At 46.3% G+C, this 20,645-nt stretch overlaps 1 protein-coding gene across 1 annotated transcript in view; it reads right to left on the minus strand.

The window, feature by feature from the left end:
- Positions 1–3,553: 3,553 nt before the first annotated feature.
- The window catches only part of FBXO21 (F-box protein 21), a 37,644-nt gene continuing 20,552 nt past the window's right edge, over positions 3,554–20,645 (minus strand). The window contains exons 7-12 of the mRNA XM_044658824.1: positions 20,091–20,227; positions 19,541–19,717; positions 17,613–17,745; positions 14,700–14,890; positions 12,902–13,059; positions 3,554–5,816 (exon numbers count right to left, since the gene is read on the minus strand). Of these exons, the coding sequence (XP_044514759.1) occupies positions 5,629–5,816; positions 12,902–13,059; positions 14,700–14,890; positions 17,613–17,745; positions 19,541–19,717; positions 20,091–20,227 (984 nt within the window). The 3' untranslated portion in view covers positions 3,554–5,628. The remainder of the gene's footprint in view (positions 5,817–12,901; positions 13,060–14,699; positions 14,891–17,612; positions 17,746–19,540; positions 19,718–20,090; positions 20,228–20,645) is intronic.

Here is a 20,645-nt window from a genome sequence, read left to right on the forward strand (position 1 = left end):
TATAAAGTGACAATGAACAGAACTACTTAGCATCGGTTAAAAAACAGAAAAGAACACAGGTTGAGCTGGGAACAGATTAGATGAGCACGAAACAGAAGAAATAAAAAATAGTAGTTCTGTGTTTGAAAAACCCAAGAAGGGGGCAGCTGGGTGGCTCAGTGGTTGAGAGCCAGGCCTAGAGACGGGGAGGTCCTAGGTTCAAATCTGGCCTCAGACACTTCCCAGCTGTGTGACCCTGAGCAAGTCACTTGACCCCCATTGCCCACCCTTACCACTCTTCCACCTAGAGCCAACACACAGAAGTTAAGGGTTTAAAAAAAAAAAAAAGAAAAACCCAAGAATAGACATTATTGGGGAAAGGGCTCGTTTTAAAACTAGAACTGCTGGGACAATTGGAATGCAGTTTGGCACAAATCACGTTAAGACCAAGACCTTTTGCTATATAACACAACTATATATGAAAACTCAAAATAGATCCATGACCTAAATAGAAGAGGTCAAATTATTTTTTTTAAAAATTAGAAGAGATCAAGATTGGGCGCTTTCCTAAATTATGGCTAAGGGGAGGATTAAAAAAATATTCTTCAATTTGATGTCTTTTGTTTTTGCATCACCTACATTTTTCGATGTGTCTTGTTCTCTCCCAGAAAACCATCCTTTCTAACAAGGAATAAGAATGAAAAAAAAAAGATCAGCAAAATTGACACATCTAAGGGGTCTTATATTCTATGAAATGCTCCTTATTCATAATCCCTCGAATCCACAAGAAGGTAGAGAAGTACCTTCTCTTATTCCTTGGTCATTGTATTTTTTTTTGTGATTTGAAAAATTTTATTTAATAATTAAGAATATTTTTCCATGGTTATCTGAATCATGTTCTTTCCCTCTCGTAGCCAATGAGCAATTCCCCTGGGTTTTACGTGTGTCATTGATCAAGTTGGTCACTGTATTTCACACCATATTTTGGAGTATTTGGGTTCCTCTCTTTTTTACTGTTGATGTCCTTGGAGGAGGGTGGGTAGCTCTCCTAGCCCTGGGAGGTTTAGGTCACTTTCTTAGCATAATTCCAAACTACTTTACATAATGATCACACCAACTGATAACTTCACCAAGAGTATATTACTGTGCCTGTCTTTTTTACAACTAAGGGAATAATTCTTAAAACAGACAATTTTGACTACCTAAAATTAAAATGCATTTGTATGAATTAATCAATGGAGGCCGAAATAGAAGAAAAATGCCGTTTACATTGAATATCACCAATCAAAGCCTGATATCCAAAATATACAGATAATTGCTACAAATATAGACTATAAGAGCTATTTCCCGGTTGGAAAAATGGTCAAGGGAAATGTTTTCGCTCAGTCCTACTCAATGGGAACCCACTTTCCTTTACTACCAAGAGTGCTACCATGAATTTTTTGGTGTGAATAGTTGCTGTCCTTGACTACCTTTTGGGTATATGCTCCAAATTGGGATGGATAAGCCAAAGAGCATGAACGGTTTTTATCACTTTTCTTCCATAATCCCACACTGAAATCTAGGAGACAATTCCACCTCTCCATAATTCTTTATCATACTTCTAATTCCCATCATCCTTCCAGATTCGAGGGTTTCTGTTGCATGTGAGGTTATTTGCATTTTCCATAAATTAATTATTTCCATTGGACCATTCCTAATTTGTCATTCGTTTGGTAGCAAAGAGCTAGAACCAAGAGAATAAATAATATACACAATATTTATATATACACCCTTGTGAAAGAAACATTCATTAAAAGGAATTGGAACTTGGGGGGTGTTTGAAAAGTCCATGCAAGTTTTAAAAAAACAAAAAAATGAAACTTAAGACCTTTTTTGGTAGACGGTGAGCTCTCCGAATAGACCGTTGTACCCATTGTCAGATATGGTCACGGTTTGGCTTTTTCTTTTTTCAGCAGGGAAGGGTGGCTCTGAAGGGGGTGGGGGTGAGCACTGACTTACAAAGATAAGACCTATCATGAAAAGGTCTTAAAAAACAGTTGACAAAAAGGCAAATAAATAAATGAATAAATGAATCTGGCCTTCTAAGGAGTTAACGAGCTATAGATGAGGCTGACCCCAAGGAACCTTGGAAGGGAGGGCAGTATTAACGGAAGGAGAAGGACAAAAAGTGTCCTCTGGAAGGCAGAGGTAGAACAGTGCCAAAGGAAACCAGAGACTCCAAGAAACCTGAGCGAGGAAGTAACTTATTCCAAGGTTGGGGCAGAGTGCACAAACAGGGAGGTCGGGTGTCTCAAGGAGGCCAAGTAAACTGGAAACTACCTTTCTGTTCCACAAACAGAAAGGATGTGTCAGCCAGGAGTTTGTGTTGGATGCTCCGGGGTCTTCTCACACCTAGATGTGAGTCTCCCCTCTCATGGCTATTAGCTGGTCAAAATGGAAAATGGCCCACATACTTCTAGGTCCGGTTCCTCCCTCGGGAGGTGGGGATAATATCTGCAGTACCGGGTTGGAAGAAAGAAAGTGCTCTGTAAAATCTCTTGGACATAAAATGAGGCAGACTCTTACAATTTTTTTTTGTCAACTTAAATACAGAATTTCCATCGACTTGGGTCAATTCAAGGAAGATAGAGAATATTAATTACTATGGGAGCTTCTGAAATACCTGCCCAAATTCCCTTCCTTTTCTCTCAGATGTTTTTCTTTAATGTCATCTCTTCTCCACCAGCTACTTCCCCATTCCTTTCCCCAAGTTTTGTTTTCCGATGCTGTTTTATATTGGTTTTAATTCACATTCCCATACAATTGCCATGTTGGTCATCAACTCCCCAGCACCATTCTCGGCTCTCTCTTTAAGCTGTTCATGTGGGAAGAACCCACCCGCCCACCCTAGCTAAATGTTGATTTTTTTTTTTTTTTTGGTCAAACATTATGGTCATCCTAATAGGGTGACCCTGGGCTAGTCACTTAACCCCCGTTGCTTAGCTCTTACCACTCTTCTGTCTTGGAACCAATACACAGTATCAATTGTAAGGGAGAAGGTAAGAGTTTTTAAAAACCCCCCCTTCATGGTCAATGGTTACTTGTCCTGTGTATCTGATCTGGAGGGATACAAGATTAACTGCTGCTAAAAAGACACCATGTTTCCTTCCTTAAGATCTCGACTCTCAGGAATGACGTCTCACCCCCCCCCCCACTCCCCGCCGTCCCCCCTCCATGGTTTTGACCATCCCAATGATTACCAGGGAAGACACTGTGACTGGATGATGCATTAGAAGGCTCAGGGAGAAAGATGTTAAAAATGAGGCAAATAAAATGAAACCTATTGGGGTCTCCTGATTTTGTGTGCCCCCCCTTAGCTTCTTAAATATGGGAACGAACAGGAAATTCACACCAGTTTGTTCAGTCTTAATCATTTCAAAAATATTGCCTTGTGACCATAACCAGGCATTTAGAAACGGGGAAGACGGCCACCAGCCTTCTACCGTTCTTTAGCCCAAATAACTATGATTTTAAAAAGACCTATGTTGGATCAAAGGGTCTGGGGACAGAGAGGAGAGCCTGGAAATGCGGAGACAATTTTATTGAATACTGCAAAAGTGAGACAATCCAGAATCGGGAGCCCCCGTGCCTGCAAACACACTTCTACTGATGCAGACATGGTAGAACGTGACGGTGATTGTCCCGAATAAAGGCCTTTATCTTAGAGGCCTGGATAGAAAGAGCCAATCCCACGGCCCGGGGACACGGGGCAAAGGGAAGTACGACTTACACGCTGACACGATCCAGATGAACTTGCTCCCATCCGGATCGTATTGTGGGGAGCCCAAGATGCCAAGTGCGCCCCAAGTCTGGGCTTCCACCATTCTTTCCACCTCTCGTTTCATGGCATCCACCCACCCGATGTGATAATTAAAAAGCTCTAACTTACTGCGTTAAAACATTTATTCTGAATGATTAGTCACAGCCTTATAAAAAGGAATCCTCCGCTGACATCAGACATGCAGTTATCCCAGGACCACTCTAGTGTCATACAAAGCTTAGCAGAGGCTAACAAAATTTGGGGGGGGGGGGCGCCATTTTTTGGGCCAGAAGAGGCGAGACCTTTCTCTCCCGTCCCTTCTAGGTGGCGGGCTCGGGACATCTGGCAGGTCACCTTGGGTGGGAGTCGGGATGAAATGAATCATTTCTTAATCATATCTAAAAGTCAAAGGTTGGCATTCGCTTGGGAGAAGGGCGATAACACGCCCAAACGTTTTACACTTTTAACACTAAGAAGGTTCTCCTTACAGATTCGTGTTTCAGGTGGATAAAAGTTTTGGCAATTTTCAAAGAGGAACTGACGATGTATTGGCACAGGGGGGCCAAAAAGGCTTTTAGAAAAATATAAAGTGCCCCAATGACAACTTACATTAAGAACTGGTACCCGCTTCCTGGAACCAAATGAAGGGTCACTTGAAGAGCACGTTTAAGAACAGTCTGAATACATATTTACAATCGTTTCAGCAAAGTCCAAGCCAACCATTTTCTGATCCTTTCCCTCTTCCAGATTTCAGCTCCGAAGGAGGACGGGCTCTCCAAAGGAAGGGTCTTCCTGGAAGATCACCGACTTCCACGCTTTCAAACCCGAGGCCGAGGGACCTGCCTCGAGTGTGGACAGAAGCGGGAGAGGGAGAGGCCCAGAGCTCCTGTCTTTCAGCCGGTGGGAGCTGTGTGGCCGCGTCTCCACGAGGTGGTTGAATGCTATTTTGGCCTTCGTTTCCCAGTGGGTGGCCCCTGGTGGCTTCCCCCGGGCTGCTGTGGTCACCAGGCTTACTGATAAACACAAAACATTCATCCACACTTGAGAAAACAGAGCATGCAAACCCGCAGAGGGGCGCTGGGGAGGAGCGGCGGGAGCCCGGGCCGCCCAGCCTTCCTTTCCGAGAGCGCACGGGCCGAGGAGGAGGAGCTGACCGGGCTTTAGAGAAGCGCGAGGGATCTGCTGAACATCCGCAAAGCTGCGTAAATGCTCGGGGCCTCCCCACGGCAGCCTGAGGAAATCTCACAGAAGTCACGAGCGCACGACGGGCTCCTGGAGCCGGGTGTGGGGAGGCTCCCAGAAAGGAGGCAGGGTCTCTGCAAAGAGAGGCCAGGCACGTTCGGCCCACGCTCCTGGGATCACTGACACGTTAACTTCCGCATGTTTAATTAAACTCATCGATAAATAAGACAAGTTCGATTTACGATGGCACCAATTCCAAGGGAAATTTGATTGAGAAAATTATTATCAACACTTAAACCCCTTCTTGTTCGTAAAATTAAATCTTCATGGACACACACTACGTTACGCACAAGATTTAAAAATGGCTGAGGCTAGATACAAGCGCCGACCCCAGGATCTCGAGCTCGGTAATTCCTACAAAACCGGAGTCTCCTCAGGACAAGCCGGGGCACCGTCCCGCCGTGTCGCCTTCCGAAGGGTCTCCCTGCAGGAGGAGGGTGACTCTCCTGAGCGGGCACCAGCTCGCATTGTATGGCTGTGACTGAGGAGGAGGCCGGATGGCTGCCTGGATGCGGAGCCCGAGGCCCGGGGGGACAAGCGGCTTCCAGAGGCCTCGTCTCCGGGGGAGCGGCGGCGGCGCAGATGCTCTCACGTCTCGTCCCGGCTCACTCTTTGTCCTCCTTCTTGGCACTGTAAATATTCTGCACTGTCTCACACACAGACTCCGAATCCTCCGGGTACCGGACTTCTAGCTCGGTGTTTGCTACGTAATGAGTTCCAGTAAACTCTGAAAAATAGCGACCCACGTCGGGGTGAGAGATCTCTTGAGGCTCCATATTATATTCCAGGTTTTCTGTTGGAAGAAGAGAGGCAGATCAACATTTGAGATGAAAACTGGCCTTTCCACGGCAGTTTTCTGGAGAACTTTGTGCTTAGCCCCTGCCCGAGCCTCTCGGAAGCCCAGGCTGGCACAGAGGACTTCCTCAGGGATGGTTCGGGCCCTGGACTGGGGGTCTGGGGGGCGGGGAGGGGAGGAAGGGGCCGGCCTTAAGGAGCACAGGAGGGCCTCCTGGGGCAGCTGCTTTCCCACCCGGGGCCTGAGGGTGGCCCAGCTGTCGCCACACAGTGACCCTCCGAGCTCTGTAACAAACACCATCCCCTGCACAGAGAAGGAAACGGAGATCTGGGAGGGGAAATGCTTTGCTCCAGGTCTCCTGGCAGGATTCAAACCCCCACTAAGGGCTGCTGCCTCTCCCCCTGGGGGCTGATGTGGACCCCGGCGACTCCTGGGGCTCCCAGAACTGCTCTGTCGGACCTGCTCTGGGTGAAGGTCTTTCTCCTGTAATGGTTGTTCAAAGGCTTCACGATATCCCTCATGCACAAAGGAAACAAACCATGCTCGAAGGTCTGAGGCTGTGGTGTAAATCCCACTTTGGATGCACAACCTAGGCTGCCTTGACTGAGTCACTTAACAGTCTTGTGCCTCAGTTTCCTTACCTGTAACATGAGGGGGCTCCACCAGAGGGTTTCTGAGGTCCCTTCCAAGACCTTACAAGAAGCCACTATGGACACAGACAGAGAACCCCAGCTGCTGCTTTCCCGTTTTCCAGTTCTACAGCCAGATCAGGAGAGGAAACTGGGAAACCACTGAACAAATTAGGATTCACTGATTTTTTTTTTTAAACTCTTACCTTCTGTCTTAGCATCACTGTCTTTATTTTTATTTATTTTAACAATAATAATAATAAAAAGTAAAAGAGCTTTCCTTTCCATCTTAGAATGTATAGGTTCCAAGGCAGAAGAGAGGTAAGGGCTGGGCTATAGGGGTTCAATGACTTGCCCAGGGTCACCTAGCTAGGAAGTGTCTAAGGCCAGATTTGATCCCAGGTCCTTCTGATTCCAGACCTGGAGCTCTACCCACTGAGTCATCTAGTTGCCTCTGATTCACTGTTCTACTTTTTATTTAGTTATTTTTTGAATAACAAAAAAAGTTAAAACCCCTTCCCTTCTGTCTTAGAAACAGTACTGTGTATTGGTTCCAAGGCACAAGAGAGGTAAGGGCTGGACACTGGGAGTTAAGTGACTGGCCCAGGGTCACCCAGCTGGGAAGTGTCTGAGGACCTCCCAGGTCTGCTCTCACTTCACTGAGGCACCTGGCTGCCCCTTTTTAAATGAAAATGCTTTGCTTTCAGAAGCTCTACCACAAAGCTAGCTCAGGCCCCCGACTGCCCTGCTGGCTGCGGGGCAGGTCGCGGTGGAGGGGCCGTTTCTTCTTCAAGAGCACTTAGAAGTGACACCTCCCAGAGTGGCTTCGTGGAGGCACCTGGGAGCCAAGCCAGGCCTGCCACATGGCCATCACAGTGAGCCTCGCTGGGGCCCAGCAAACGTCCCTGGAGGAGGGCGAGGCGAGGCGCACTGGCCGGGGTGCTCTGGGTAAGAGGAGGAGGATGAGCCCAGCCAGGCCCTGCACCGCCTCCCCAGGGGCCTCCCTCGGCCCTTCCCAGCAGGCTATTCCCAGCACCCTGTTTCTAGGTTCTCTCTGGCCGTTCGGCCAAGGCCTTGGCGCTCTGGTCTCCTTCCTGTTTATTACCCAGCAAGGCACTGGGTGGCTGCGGATCTACTGGGGACGGTGGGGGCTGCAGGGGAAAACGGACAGATTCTTATTGGGAAAAGGGATAGACAGCAGAGGACAGCAGCAGAGGTGACTGTTGGGGGGAAGCAGCCAAGAGGCAAATGAGAGCCTGGGGGGCTCCCAGCCCGTGACTGGTAGTGGCCAGAGACAAGCACGAAGCCCGGCTGCCAGGCACTTCTCGCCTCAGGCCCCTGGCCAGGCAAGCAGCCCCAACCCTGCAGAAATCAAAGCAGACACCGTTTTGAGTCTGAGATAATGAAGACAGCTGGTCATGATGACACCAAATCCCTTTGGATGAGAAATCATGGGAGAAAGAAAATATTGGGGGACAGCTAGGTGGCTCAGTGGGTGGAGAGCCAGGCCTAGAGACAGGAGATCCTGGGTTCCAATCTGGCCTCAGACACTTCCTAGTTGGGTGATCCTGGGCAAGTCACTTAATCCCCATTGCCTAGCTCTGACCGCTCTTCTGCTTTGACCCCAATACAGTAGTGATTCTAAGATGGAAGAGAAGGGTTTGTTTAAAAAAAAAAAAAAAGAGAGAGAGAGAAAGAAAATATTGATCTGGGTCACCTTGGCCACAGCAAGGACTAAGCTTCCTAAAATATTTATCTGGGAAGAGGAAAGACAAGGAAAGGGCACATGACAGTCTATTCTGCCAAGGAATCTAAACTAAGGACTTGGTAAAGCTCAGAAAAAACTTGGGAAATGCTTCCCCTGCATCTGAAAAGGGGCATTAGAAGTTTAAACTTCTCAAAAGAGACTCTGCTTCAGGCAGAATTCTGGGAGCCAAGTAAGGAGGTTTCTGGAAGGCTGGGGAACCTTTCCCTCTAACAGAATTACTTCTACTTTAGGAGATCTCGAAAACTGAGGAGCCTGGGCTGGAGTAGAAATGGAGGAGAGCTGCTCTCAGATGGCTGGGACAGGCCTCAGTTTCCTCATCTATAAAACAGGGCAGTCTCTCTCAGGTTTTTGACAGGTCTAACAGGCTATGAAATTTGTAAAAGGAGCAAGATGTGCCCTCTAGTGGCAAAGGCTTCACATTTAATTGCTAAAAAAGGTCGTCTTTTTGATTAGGGCTCACCAAAGCTAATATACAATACTAATATATATATATATAAATATATATAAATGTACTTAAAATTGAAAAAAACTAATGTATTTAAAATATTAATAATGTACTTAAAATTCATCCAGTGGGAATTCCATTTTCTACCTCACTAGGAGCTGCAGGCGCTGGAGAAGTCCATGGTGGGTGGGGAGGGGCAATCTTCTGAGGTTCCTCTGAACAGGGACCCTCTCTAATGCCCCCTCCTTAGGTGCTCCTCATGTGGGGGGTGGTCCTGGGTTCTGCAAAGCTGTGGCAGCCAAGTACAAACTCTGCTACGTTCTGGGGAAAGCTGTGTGCCTGTCACCGCAGAATAAGTCTGGGGAAGTGCAGAAAAGGTCCTTATCCAAAGATGTGACACTCAGAGATGAACATAATTTGGCCAAAGCAACTCCGGTGCCTGCAGGGCTGAGCCATTCATTGGAATCCTAACAGCTAGCACTGGGGGAGGGATTTAAGGCTGCAAAGCCTTCTCCCTATTCATGGCAGTAAGACAGTAGAGACATGCAGGCACTCTACCCAGAGAAGGACATGCAGGGCAGGAATCCATTTTAACTAAGTAACCCAGGAATACATGGAGACACACTTTGGTAAGAGTTGGCTGGTCCGGGCCCTGCCAGGAGGATGACCAGACAAGGAGCGGCTGCTCACGGCTAAGGAGCCTTCAAGGATCCAGCGTCAAAAGAAACAGAGGAAAGCCCCAGCCTACCCCTAGGGAGGATGGGAAAAAGCCGGGCCTGGCCAGCACCCCGAGGAGCTCATGGACCTACTGAAGCATCAAAGGGAACAACTGAGCTTAGTGGAATGATGGACCCTGAAAGCCATTCAGGAGGCTGCGGACGGCTTCCTAACTTCCTAAAAAAGCAGCTTCTTTTTTGCCCTTTGACAGCTCCATTCCTATGTTTAAGGACGTGATTGTCCAGGGGTTTCAGAGATATTTGAGTGCTTTTCTTTAATAAGACGACGGTGGTCATAGTGCCGCCTCTCAGACAGTTATCACATTTATTTTTGAGGTGGGGAAACTCAAGCCAAGAAGATTAGACAGACCACCAACAAAACTTCTTTTTTCTAGATAAGGGTTTGCTTTAAAGTTAACATATTTAAAAAACAACTTTCACTTTCCACCTGTGTCTTGGTTCCAAGGCAGAAGAGTGGTAAGGCCAGGAAATGGGGGTTAAGTGACGGGCCTGGGATCACACAGCTAGGAAGTGTCTGAGGCCATTTGAACCCAGGTCCATCATTTCTAGGCCTGGCTGTCAAGCTATTTTTTTATTAGACATTTATTAATATTTGTTTTTAATCTGTTTACATACTTTATGCCCCTACTTTCCCCTTCACCCCCCGCTCTCCCCCCACCCATGGCCAACGCACATTTCCACTGGTTGTAACATGTGTCCTTGTTCAGGGTCTATTTCCCATTCATGTCCGCCTCAGCCCATGCATTCAAGCAGTTGTTTATCTTATATGTTTCCTCTCCTGCAGTCCTTCCTCTGAATGTGGGCAGCATCTTTACCATAAATCCCTCAGAATTGTCCTGGGTCATTGCATTGCTGCTGGTACAGGAGCCCATTACATTTGATTTTACCACAGTATATCAGTCTCTGTGTACAATGTTCTCCTGGCTCTGCTCCTTTCGCTCTGCATCAGTTCCTGGAGGTCTCTCCAATTTGCATGGAATTCCTCCAGTTTATTATTCCTTTTAGCACAATAGTATTCCATCACCCGCATATACCACAGTTTGTTCAGCCATTCCCCAATTGAAGGACATCCCCTCCTTTTCCAATTTGTTGCCACCACAAAAAGCACAGCTATAAATATTTTCGTACAAGTCTGTTTATCTATGATCTCTTTGGGGTACAAACCCAGCAATGGTATGGCTGGATCGAGGGGCAGGCAGTCTTTTATAGCCCTTTGGGCATAGTTCCAAATTGCCAGCCAGAATGGCTGGATCAGTTCACAACTCCACCAGCAATGCATTAATGTCCCAATTTTGCTACATCCCCTCCAGCATTCATTACTCTCCCCTGCTATCATTTTAGCCAATCTGCTAGGTGTGAGGTGATACCTCAGAGTTGTTTTGATTTGCATTTCTCTAATTATTAGAGATTTAGAACACTTCCTCATGTGCTTTTTGATAGTTTTGATTTCTTTATCTGAAAATTGCCTATTCATGTCTCTTGCCCATTTATCAATTGGGGAATGGCTTGATTTTTTATACAATTGCTTTAACTCCTTGTATATTTGAGTAATTAGACCCCTGTCAGAGTTTTTCGTTATAAAGATTTTTTCCCAATTTGTTGTTTCCCTTCTGATTTTGACTACATTGTTTTTGTTTGTACAAAAGCTTTTTAGCTTAATATAATCAAAACCATTAAATTTACATTTTGTAATTTTCTCTAACTCTTGCTTGGTTTTAAAATCTTTCCTTTCCCAGAGATCTGACAAGTAAACTATTCTGTGTTCACTTAACTTGTTTATAGTTTCCCTCTTTATATTCAAGTCATTCACCCATTCTGAATTTATCTTGGTGTAGGGTGTGAGATGTTGATCTAGACCTAATCTCTCCCATATTGTTTTCCAAATTTCCCAGCAGTTTTTGTCAAATAGTGGATTCATGTCCCAAAAGTTGGGCTCTTTGGGTTTATCATACACTGTCTTGCTGACATCATTAACCCCAAGTCTATTCCACTGATCCTCCCTTCTATCTCTTAGCCAGTACCATATTGATTTAATGACTGCTGCTTTATAGTATAGTTTGATATCTGGTACTGCTAGGCCCCCTTCCTTCACATTTTTTTTTCATTATTTCCTTTGATATTCTTGATCTTTTGTTATTCCAAATGAAATTTGTTATAGTTTTTCCTAATTCAGTAAAGAAGTTTTTTGGTAATTTGATTGGTATGGCACTAAATAGGTAAATTAATTTGGGTAGGATGTTCATTTTTATTATGTTAGCTCGTCCTACCCATGAACAGTTAATGTCTTTCCAATTGTTGAGGTCCAGTTTTATTTGTTTGGAAAGTGTTTTGTAGTTGTTTTCGTATAATAGCTGTGTTTGTTTTGTAAGATTGATTCCCAAGTATTTTATATTGTCTAGGGTGATTTTAAATGGTGTTTCTCTTTCTACCTCTTGCTGTTCTAATGTGTTGGAAATGTATAGAAATGCTGATGATTTATGTGCATTTATTTTGTATCCTGCCACTTTGCTAAAGTTGTTGATTATTTCTACCAGCCTCTTAGTTGATTCTCTAGGATTTTTTAAGTATACCATCATATCATCTGCAAAGAGTGATAGCTTAGTCTCCTCATTGCCTATTTTGATACCTTCAATTTCTTTTTCTTCTCTAATTGCTACTGCTAGTGTTTCTAGTACAATGTTGAATAATAGAGGTGATAATGGGCATCCTTGTTTCACTCTTGATCTTATTGGGAAGGCTTCTAATTTATCCCCATTGCATATAATGCTTGTTGATGGTTTTAGGTATATATTGTTTATTATTTTTAGGAAGGTTCCTTCTATTCCTATACTTTTCAATGTTTTCAATAGGAATGGATGCTGTATTTTGTCAAAGGCTTTTTCAGCATCTATGGCTGTCAAGCTATTAAGCCACTTATTTGCTCCTAATATTTAAACAAAAAAAAAAGTTTACCATTGTGATCTGAATTACATCTAAGTCTCAGGTACAGAGAAAGCAATGAATACATTCAAGCATGACCACAGTCTGTGGGAAAGCAAAGCAGAATGCTGGATCGGTACAGATGATCTTCAAGATCTCTTCTAGAATTCTTGCTGCCTTCCCAGCCCATCCTTCGACTTGGCTGCCAAAGCAATCTTCCTGCAGGGCAGGACTGACCATGGCATCTCTCCATGAACTCAGAGGCTCCCTATTACCTCCAGAATTGAACAGATCACCCTGTGTGGCTTTTAAAGCCCTTTGCATGTTTCGGTCCTCTCACCGCCTTCTCTGTGCCTGCTTGTCCCCTCACGCCTGGCATCCTCCCCTTCCCCTCTGCCTCCCCTCCGCTCAGCCCGCTCCCCCGTCCCTGAGATCACTGGCGGTATCTGCACCTTGTCTCAGTGATGGGAGAGGGAGCTCGCAGCCCTCTCTATTCAGACGTGGCCCGTCCTGGGACCACCATAGGAGGCTGAATGTGGCTCTGGGCACGGGGAAGGGTCTGGGAGCTGCGGGTGGGCACTCACCTTGGGCCGCGTACCTACAAGAGCCGTCTTCCACCAGGACGTTGTAGAACGGCTGATGGTGCCCGTGAGGGAGGCTGTGGACGTTCATGTTTCGGATCCACTCATGCCCCATCATGCATGTTGGGTCCCAGCCGTAGATCACACAGTTATAACCGTACCTGGAGGGGGGAGAACGGCCGGCGGTCACAGAGGACAAGGCTGGTGCCCTTCCCACAGCTCCCGCTCTTAGGAATTCCCCACCTTTCCATCTCCTTGGCTGAAGAGGACGACTTTTATTCCTCTAGAAATCCTCACCCTGTTCATGTATTGTCATTTTACTTACTTTGACCAAAAAAGAAATCTCTTGTTGATAACTCAAAATTTTTTTAAAAGGGAGAAAAAAAGTTTTTGGGAAAGGAAGCCGATGGCATTATCTGGAAAAATTCAAGAGGGGTGAACTTTGCCTGGAAATTTAAGACCCAATTCTAAGAGCAAGAAGAAACTAGAGCCAGAAACTGGGAGGAGGCACAGAAAGTGAAGGCCAAAAGAGTCTTTTAGGCAATAGAAGGCAGAACTGTACGGGCAAAATTGAGTTTTCTTGTTAATGGCCCATGGGGGAAGGCAGGCTTCACGGGGTACCACTAGAAGCCAGAGGAAGACTGACTTGTGTCTGCAAGGCCTGGGGGTGGGACGGTGGTCTCAGGAAGCAGCGCGCCGCCAATGCCTCCATGACGTAAAACAAAGCGCTCTGCATCTCGTGCTAGACCCACCCCTGCCCTCCTCCTCATCCCGAGCTTCGCCCGTGAGTGAGGCAAACACAGACGTGTGTGTTCAGAGGGGCAAAGAGCCCTGTGTGGGCACCAGGGTTTGCCTTTGAGGCCAGTCCAGCCTAGAAAAGGCTTCCAAGGCTAATTCCACTACAGACAAGGAGGATGTCCCAGTCATCCGTTGGCAAATGCCATCTGCTACTTCGCAAAGTGATGGTGATGACGATTCGGGCCTCCCTCAGGTATCAGTACGAGGAGGAAGGACTATCACAAGTCGAGTCTAGGAGCGAATAAAGGGGAACGTAAGTGGGCCGAGAAAAGGACACACAACAGGGAAGGCTCCAGGACATCCCGGAAAGGGCCCGGAGCCAAGCCCTCGGGGATCTGGGCTGTCACCGGACCTGCCCTTCGCCAGCTGGAAAGCGGCTTGTCCTGGGACGTGGCACCCTCACGGATGCCCACAGGGGCCGGGCGGGCGGAAGTGCCACGGGACAGACGAGACAGACTTGGGGATGACTGGCCTCTGCCTGGTGACATGTCTGGGGAGGAGCAGAACAGCTTTGAACCCAGATTCCAGCCATTTGTACGGTCCCTCCTAGCTCTAGAAATGATGTTCTCGGATGGGGCTTGGGAGCCTGAGGCTGAGTGAAGGCAGCCGAGGGCCAGCCGCCTGCCTTCATGCTCCTGGCTGGGTGGCCTCGGGGAGTCTTCCTTGGGGGCTCCTACATCAGAGCCAGGCCTGCACAACCTCAAGGTGGTCGGAACCAGACTAACTGGCGATGGAAAAGGTTTAACAAGATAAATACAAACACCATCGCTTGTTGACCTGGGATTTTCTAAGTGAATCTGTAGCTGGGGGACAGGTTTCTAGTTGAGCGTGACTCTGGAGTCCCTAAAATGCAGGGAACCCCGAGCAGAAAAGGGGGAAGGAGACGGGCCGAGTCCTCTCAGAGTGTGTGCCAGTGTCGGCACCCACTGAACCAGGGAATTCTGGGCCCCCATATGCTCCTGTTCAGTCCCTGAGGCAGGAGCCGGGGGAGCCGGGCACTCACCTCTTGTGCTTCATGATGAGCCCGATGGAGTAGCAGACGTCACGGTGCTTCTCCTCGGAGCGATGCTTCACCTCCAGCCCAATCTCCTCCTTCTTGCGCTCGATGTGCTCCAAGGTGTGCTGCACCAAGTAGCCCACTGCCCCGTGCTGGGAGGGGTCCAGGGTCTGGATGTGCTGCAGGATGTCCAAGACCTTCAAGGGCCAAAGGGGGGCAGGAGTTAATCCTTTCCTGAGAGCGGACACACTGGAGAGAAGGTGCTGGGGCTCCCGGAGGTGGAGTTGCTATTCAGCCCAAAGATACCTACCTGACAGGCCTCATCGATGCCAGCCATCAGTGAAAGCACATTTAGTGTGGCCTAGGAGCCTCCCTTGTAAGGAAGCAGCCATAGTCTCCGGGTCTGAGAGGGCTGTAATGTGTGCAAGTTTAGGGAATTCTTTGTAGGCAGGACAGGGGAGCAGAGAGAACACAGGAAAAGAATTAGTCTAAGGGTAGCTGGATGATTCAGTGGATAGAGTCAGGCCTGGAGATGGAAGGTCCTGGATTCAAATCTGGCCTCAGACACTTCCTAGCTGGGTTCCCCTGGGCAGGTCACTTAACCCCAACTGCCTCCCTCTTAGTGTCCATTCTAAGGCAGATGATGAGTGTTAAAAAAAAAATTAGTCTGCTGGCAATTCACTAGTTGCATGCAGGTAGTCACGTCATTGTACAACTGTAGGCCTCAGTTTCACTGCTTGTAAGATCAAAACTTTGGATGATCTCCAAAGTCTCTGACAGCTCCAATCTATGTCTGCATCTAGTTATAACCTTTTTTTTTAAAGGGTGCAAAAGGAAATTAATCCACACAAAGGAGTTGGGAGACGTCACAGGACACAACAAAGGAGTTGGGAGACAGAACCCTGGATGCTGGCATCACTTTCAGACTCAATTCAACAAGGCGCATGATTGCATTGGAGAAGGCCACAGAAAGGGGGCAGGGACAACGTGGACATCAGTTAACGTCCTGAACACTCTATTTGTAAGAACGCTCAGATTCACACATTAGTCCAGAAAACCTGTTTATGAGGGGATTGTTTTTAAAACTCTGACCTGCCATCTTCAATTTAATCCTGTGTATTGGTTCCAAGGCAAAAGAGGGGTAAGGGCTAGGCAAGGAGGGATAAGTGACTTGCCCAGGGCCACATAGCTAGGAAGTATATGAGGCCAGACCAGAACCCAGGACTTCCCGTCTCTAGGCCTGGCTCTCAATCCACTGAGTCCCCTAGCTGCCCCACAAAACCTGTCAATAGATATGAGTTATGCTGTCTTCATTCTAGAAATTTTGGGGTGAATGAGCACTGGGGGCTTTAGACTACTCAGACTTTTCCCTGTACATCATGTTCCTATGCTGGATGAGAAGGCCCTCCTGGGAAGTACCATCTAGAGTTGGATAGGAGACTTCGAGAGGGGGAGACCCCCCTCTCTCCCAAGGTGGGCAATCTGTCCTCCCTGCTCAGTTTCTAGTACTGCAGCTCCCCTGGCTCCCCTTCCCAACCTCCCCATTTTTGTTAAGACATTATTATTATATATTATAGGTTATTATTCTTGTGATTCCAGCTGTCCCCAAGGTAGGAAACTCTAAACTACAAACACTATTGATTCACACTCTTCAAAGTCTTAGCATTCTCCCTCCTAGGCTCCAATCCACCAACCATACAATCCCGCCATGTCTTCCTCCAAGCTATTTCTGTCCTTTCCCTTCCTTTCTCCTTCCTTCCCCCTCCACTAATCTTCTCTTCTTCCCTGTTGCTGTCTACACTGGTGACCAAAATCAAATCAATGAGTTTTGGGCCTAAAAACCCTTTAATACTGAGCTGGGAAAAATCAGTGAATGACAAAGTGAAAGACAAACCAACTGGTCTAAATGGATGTTTGGTCCATGAATGTCGATATTTTGGTACCTTTGGCATATATCTCATTCCTACTGAGCATGCTTACAAGGCTTAAACACTATATTTCTGGGATTCAGGATTCTTTTTTTTTTTAACATGTTGGCAGCTTTAATAATTTCAAATTGATTTTTATGGTTGATCCAATGTATACATCTTTGTTGTTGTTCAGTCGTGTCCAACTCTTTGTGACCCCGTTGGGGTTTTGTTGGCAAAGATACTGGAGTGGCTTGCCATTTCCTTCTCCAGCTTTTTTGACAGATGAGGAAACTGTGGCAAACAGGATTAGGTGACTTACTGAGAGTCACACAGCTAATAGATTTCTTTTTTAAATAACATTTGTTTTTTCCCTGACTACATGTGAATGGGGATTGTTAATTCTGTTCCCAATCAAATCCGAATCAAGAAACAAAGGACTGAACAGGGTATGCAGATGTCTCTTTCAAAAATGATACCAAGAAGGCAGTGGGTTGAGGACAAACTAGTCAAGGGTCACATTAATTTATGTGACTGTGTTTTGATAAAAATTTAACAACTTTATGAGGTGAAGAATGTTATTTGCAAAAAGAGAGTCTTCTTTATAAAATTTAATCTAGTTCACTCCGTATGTGTATAGGCATGATAAACTCTAGAAGGGTTTCCTTTTGTATCCAACAGGGGGACAGGAAGGTTTCCTGAAAGCCAAGGGTAGAAGGGTCCAACATGAATTAGGAACATTGGATTAAGATTTAAAAAACAAGCTATATTTAAGGGTTTCTGTTGGACATTTAGCCCACGTTTGGTCAAGGGTTAACCATTTCAAAGGCTGAGATTATAGTAATAGTAAGACACAAAATAAAGACTATGGCCGCTCCTTCCTTCTGTTCTCCACAAGGTACCTCACTTCAATGCAGATGGCCCCTGACATTTCTGCCCTAGCTTGCCTTACTGGCCACTTCACAAAGGTGGCTGCAACCCCATCTTACTACAGGCCATGGTAGCCCATTACCTTTTCTGGCCAAATTCCCAAATGGAAGTAGAGCCTGGCCTGGAGCAGGAGGTGCTGTACATGGTCTGGATACATGGCCAGATATAGATCCAAGGAGTCTCTTAAGAGCTGGTAAGACTGATCCGTGCTTTCCCTACCAGAAAGAGAAAAAGACACACAAAAAAGTATCTTTTAATCTTTGCATTTTCTTTCTTGTCATCTATCTGGTATTAAAAAAATAAAATCATGGCTTCCATTTTCTCAGGCATCCATTTATGTTCCAAGGCAGAGGCTAAAAGGCATCCATTTTGTTTTATAAATACTAAAAAAAAACCACCCTGGTTCTAAGGGTTCTTTCCAGAGAACTGGGTCAACAAATGGTTCCCTACTTTGGATGGAGGAAAGATGTGAAGAAAACAAATTGGTGCCTCATTTTGTAGATGGGGACCAAACCCCAACATTTGTGTGGTGTGACTCTGTATCCCCTGCAAGGCCATGAGCACCAGGAAGGAGTTCAGGCATCTTCCCTGGTGCCAACAAAGGGCTTTGGGGCACACAGTAGGCAGTTAAAGGAAATGGAAACTGAAAAGGACCAGCCCATGCCTGTAGGTGCTAACAATCCAATATGGTGAACAGACTATTGTTCAAGAGCTAACTTTTCCCAAATTTCTTCCCTTGCAAAAACTCCCTCAATCAAGTCCTTTCTAAAGAAAAACATTCACTTCCCCTCTGAAATCCGGAGGGAATTCTGAAGTTTCTATCTTCCCATTTCTTTTTAGTTCTGTCCCTCTGATTGAATCCCCACTCAGGCCTTCATCACCTCCTCTTAGACTCCAGGATCCCAGGCTCTCCTACCTCTGACCCTCTAAGATGGACCGGCTCTGCCTATGCCACTCCCACTCAAAACCCTTCAGAGGCTCTCCACTGTCCAGAGAAGGGCTGCTTCACCTACTGGGAAGGCGCTGAGGACCCCTTGGGCAGTCAGTCTGGGGAAGTCTATGGCTCAGACTCACACTTCTAATGCATAAAATACACAGAGGACTACAAAGGAAGCTAATTAGACAGTAATGTAGCAAACAAACAAAAACAACCAAAAAGGGAGAAGCTAGGTGGCTCAGAGGAGAGAAATCCAGGTCTGGAGATGGGAGGTTCTGGGTTCAATCTGACCATAGATACTTCCTGACTGCGTGTCTGTGGGCAAGTCACTTAAGCCCCATTGCCTAGCTCTTACTGTTCTTCTGCCTTGGAACCAATTATTAGAACTGATTCTAAGATGGAAGGTAAGGGTTTTTTTGTTTTAAAGAAAGAAAGAAAATATCAAATTCGTGGCCTCCAGGGTAAGAGCACTTGGTCTGGAAGACCCAATATTGCCCCAGCCAGCCCTTCAGAGGAAGGCCTTTCCTCTTCACCTCCATCACACAGGGCCCTGGCCATTCTTCAAGTACGAGGTCAAATGCCACCCACTGTGGGATGCCTTCTGGGATCCACCTCAGAGGTTTGCACTCTCTGCCTCAATTTTCCTTGTACTGTACCCATTTCTGTAGATGCTATGATTCCCTCAGGTTGAATGTAAACTCCTCGAGGGCAGGGAGCACCCCATTTTTGCCTCTGAACCCCAGAGTCAAACACAAAGCTCTGCCACTGAACTGGAAACATGTAAACACATGGGAGGTTCTTGTGGACACTGAGCCTACGTTTGGGTCAATGACTGCTTAAGAGGCCTGTGTCACAAATGCCAAGGTGACACTAAGGAACACTAACACTTGGGAGAGCCCCTCCTGCCTCCACGGTGAGTGGGTGAGTGGGCTGCCCAGCATCTCTCCTCAGGGTAGGCGGGACACAGCTCACGGCCTCCGCCTGGAGGAGAAAAGGGGAGCTCCTCTCTCTGCCCCAGAGGCGGCCCTAGGCCGGGGCTCTGTGGGGCTCAAGCCCAGCTGCCCACGACTCACCGCTTTCCCAGGCTCAGGAGGTTTCCCACCATTCGCTGCAGAACCTTCTTGGAGCTCACGACGCCGTAGAATTCCTCCGTCACGTGGTGGCCGATCAGATACTCGCACTCCTTCACCGTCAGCTGCTTGCCTCTCCCAAAGGCGTCGATGTAGATGTAGTCGAAGATGTCTTGGCTCCTGGTCAGAAAGCCCAGAGCCCACACTCAGGGGACGCACGTGGGGAGCTCACACGCAAAGCCACCTGGGGCTCTCGGGGGGAGCTCCCGGAGGGGACCCTCGGCCCCCGGCCCCCACGGGAGGCCCATTCTCTTTCCGAGGCCCTGGAGCCACTGTTCCTGCGGTCTTTTGGAGAAGGACATGATCTGGATCTAGCTGGATACAATGTCTGATTTCCCAAAGTTATTGTGAGGACCAAATGAGAACACGTTTAAATCCCTTAGCACAGTGCCTAGCACCTAGTAAGTGATATAAATATTAACTATTATTACTGAAAAGTACATTGTATGGGACACAAATCCTCAGAACCAATCATGATTTTAAAGTAACTCACCCTTCTATGCCTTGACACCATCTCAGCAAAAAGTGACTAGGGAAGTTAACCGGCTCTAGTCGGACTCCTAGCTGTCTGGCAATTGTTAAATAGAGGACAGAGAGACTAATTGGAATTCCTGTTCTTCGGGCCAAAACCTAAAAGAGAAAAAACCCAACAACAACCAATTTACCAAACCCATAAACTAACAAAGTTCAATAGGTTTAAAAATGAAGTCATAAAAACGACAGAAGCTTTTTTTATTTTTAAAAAGAATTATTTCAAGAGGAAAAAATGAACAAAAGTAGGAATGAAGGAAAGAAAGTACTACTGAATCTTGAAAAAAGTAATAATTACCAAAAGTATCCAATATTGCTTTTAAAAAAGACTATACAGGTAACAATTAAACATTCTAACCCAGAGCTTGCATTCTATAAACGTAAAAATATAAACTATTGGGTGGAAGATTGAATCTTATATGTAAAGATGAAAATTAATATTCAATAACAAAATATTATATTTTATAAAGTTTTGTTAATAATAAACTAACATAAAAAACTGGAGTGAAAAGGTGGT

The sequence above is a fragment of the Gracilinanus agilis genome, chromosome 1 (assembly GCF_016433145.1).
Source record: "Gracilinanus agilis isolate LMUSP501 chromosome 1, AgileGrace, whole genome shotgun sequence".
Classification (NCBI taxonomy): domain Eukaryota; kingdom Metazoa; phylum Chordata; class Mammalia; order Didelphimorphia; family Didelphidae; genus Gracilinanus; species Gracilinanus agilis.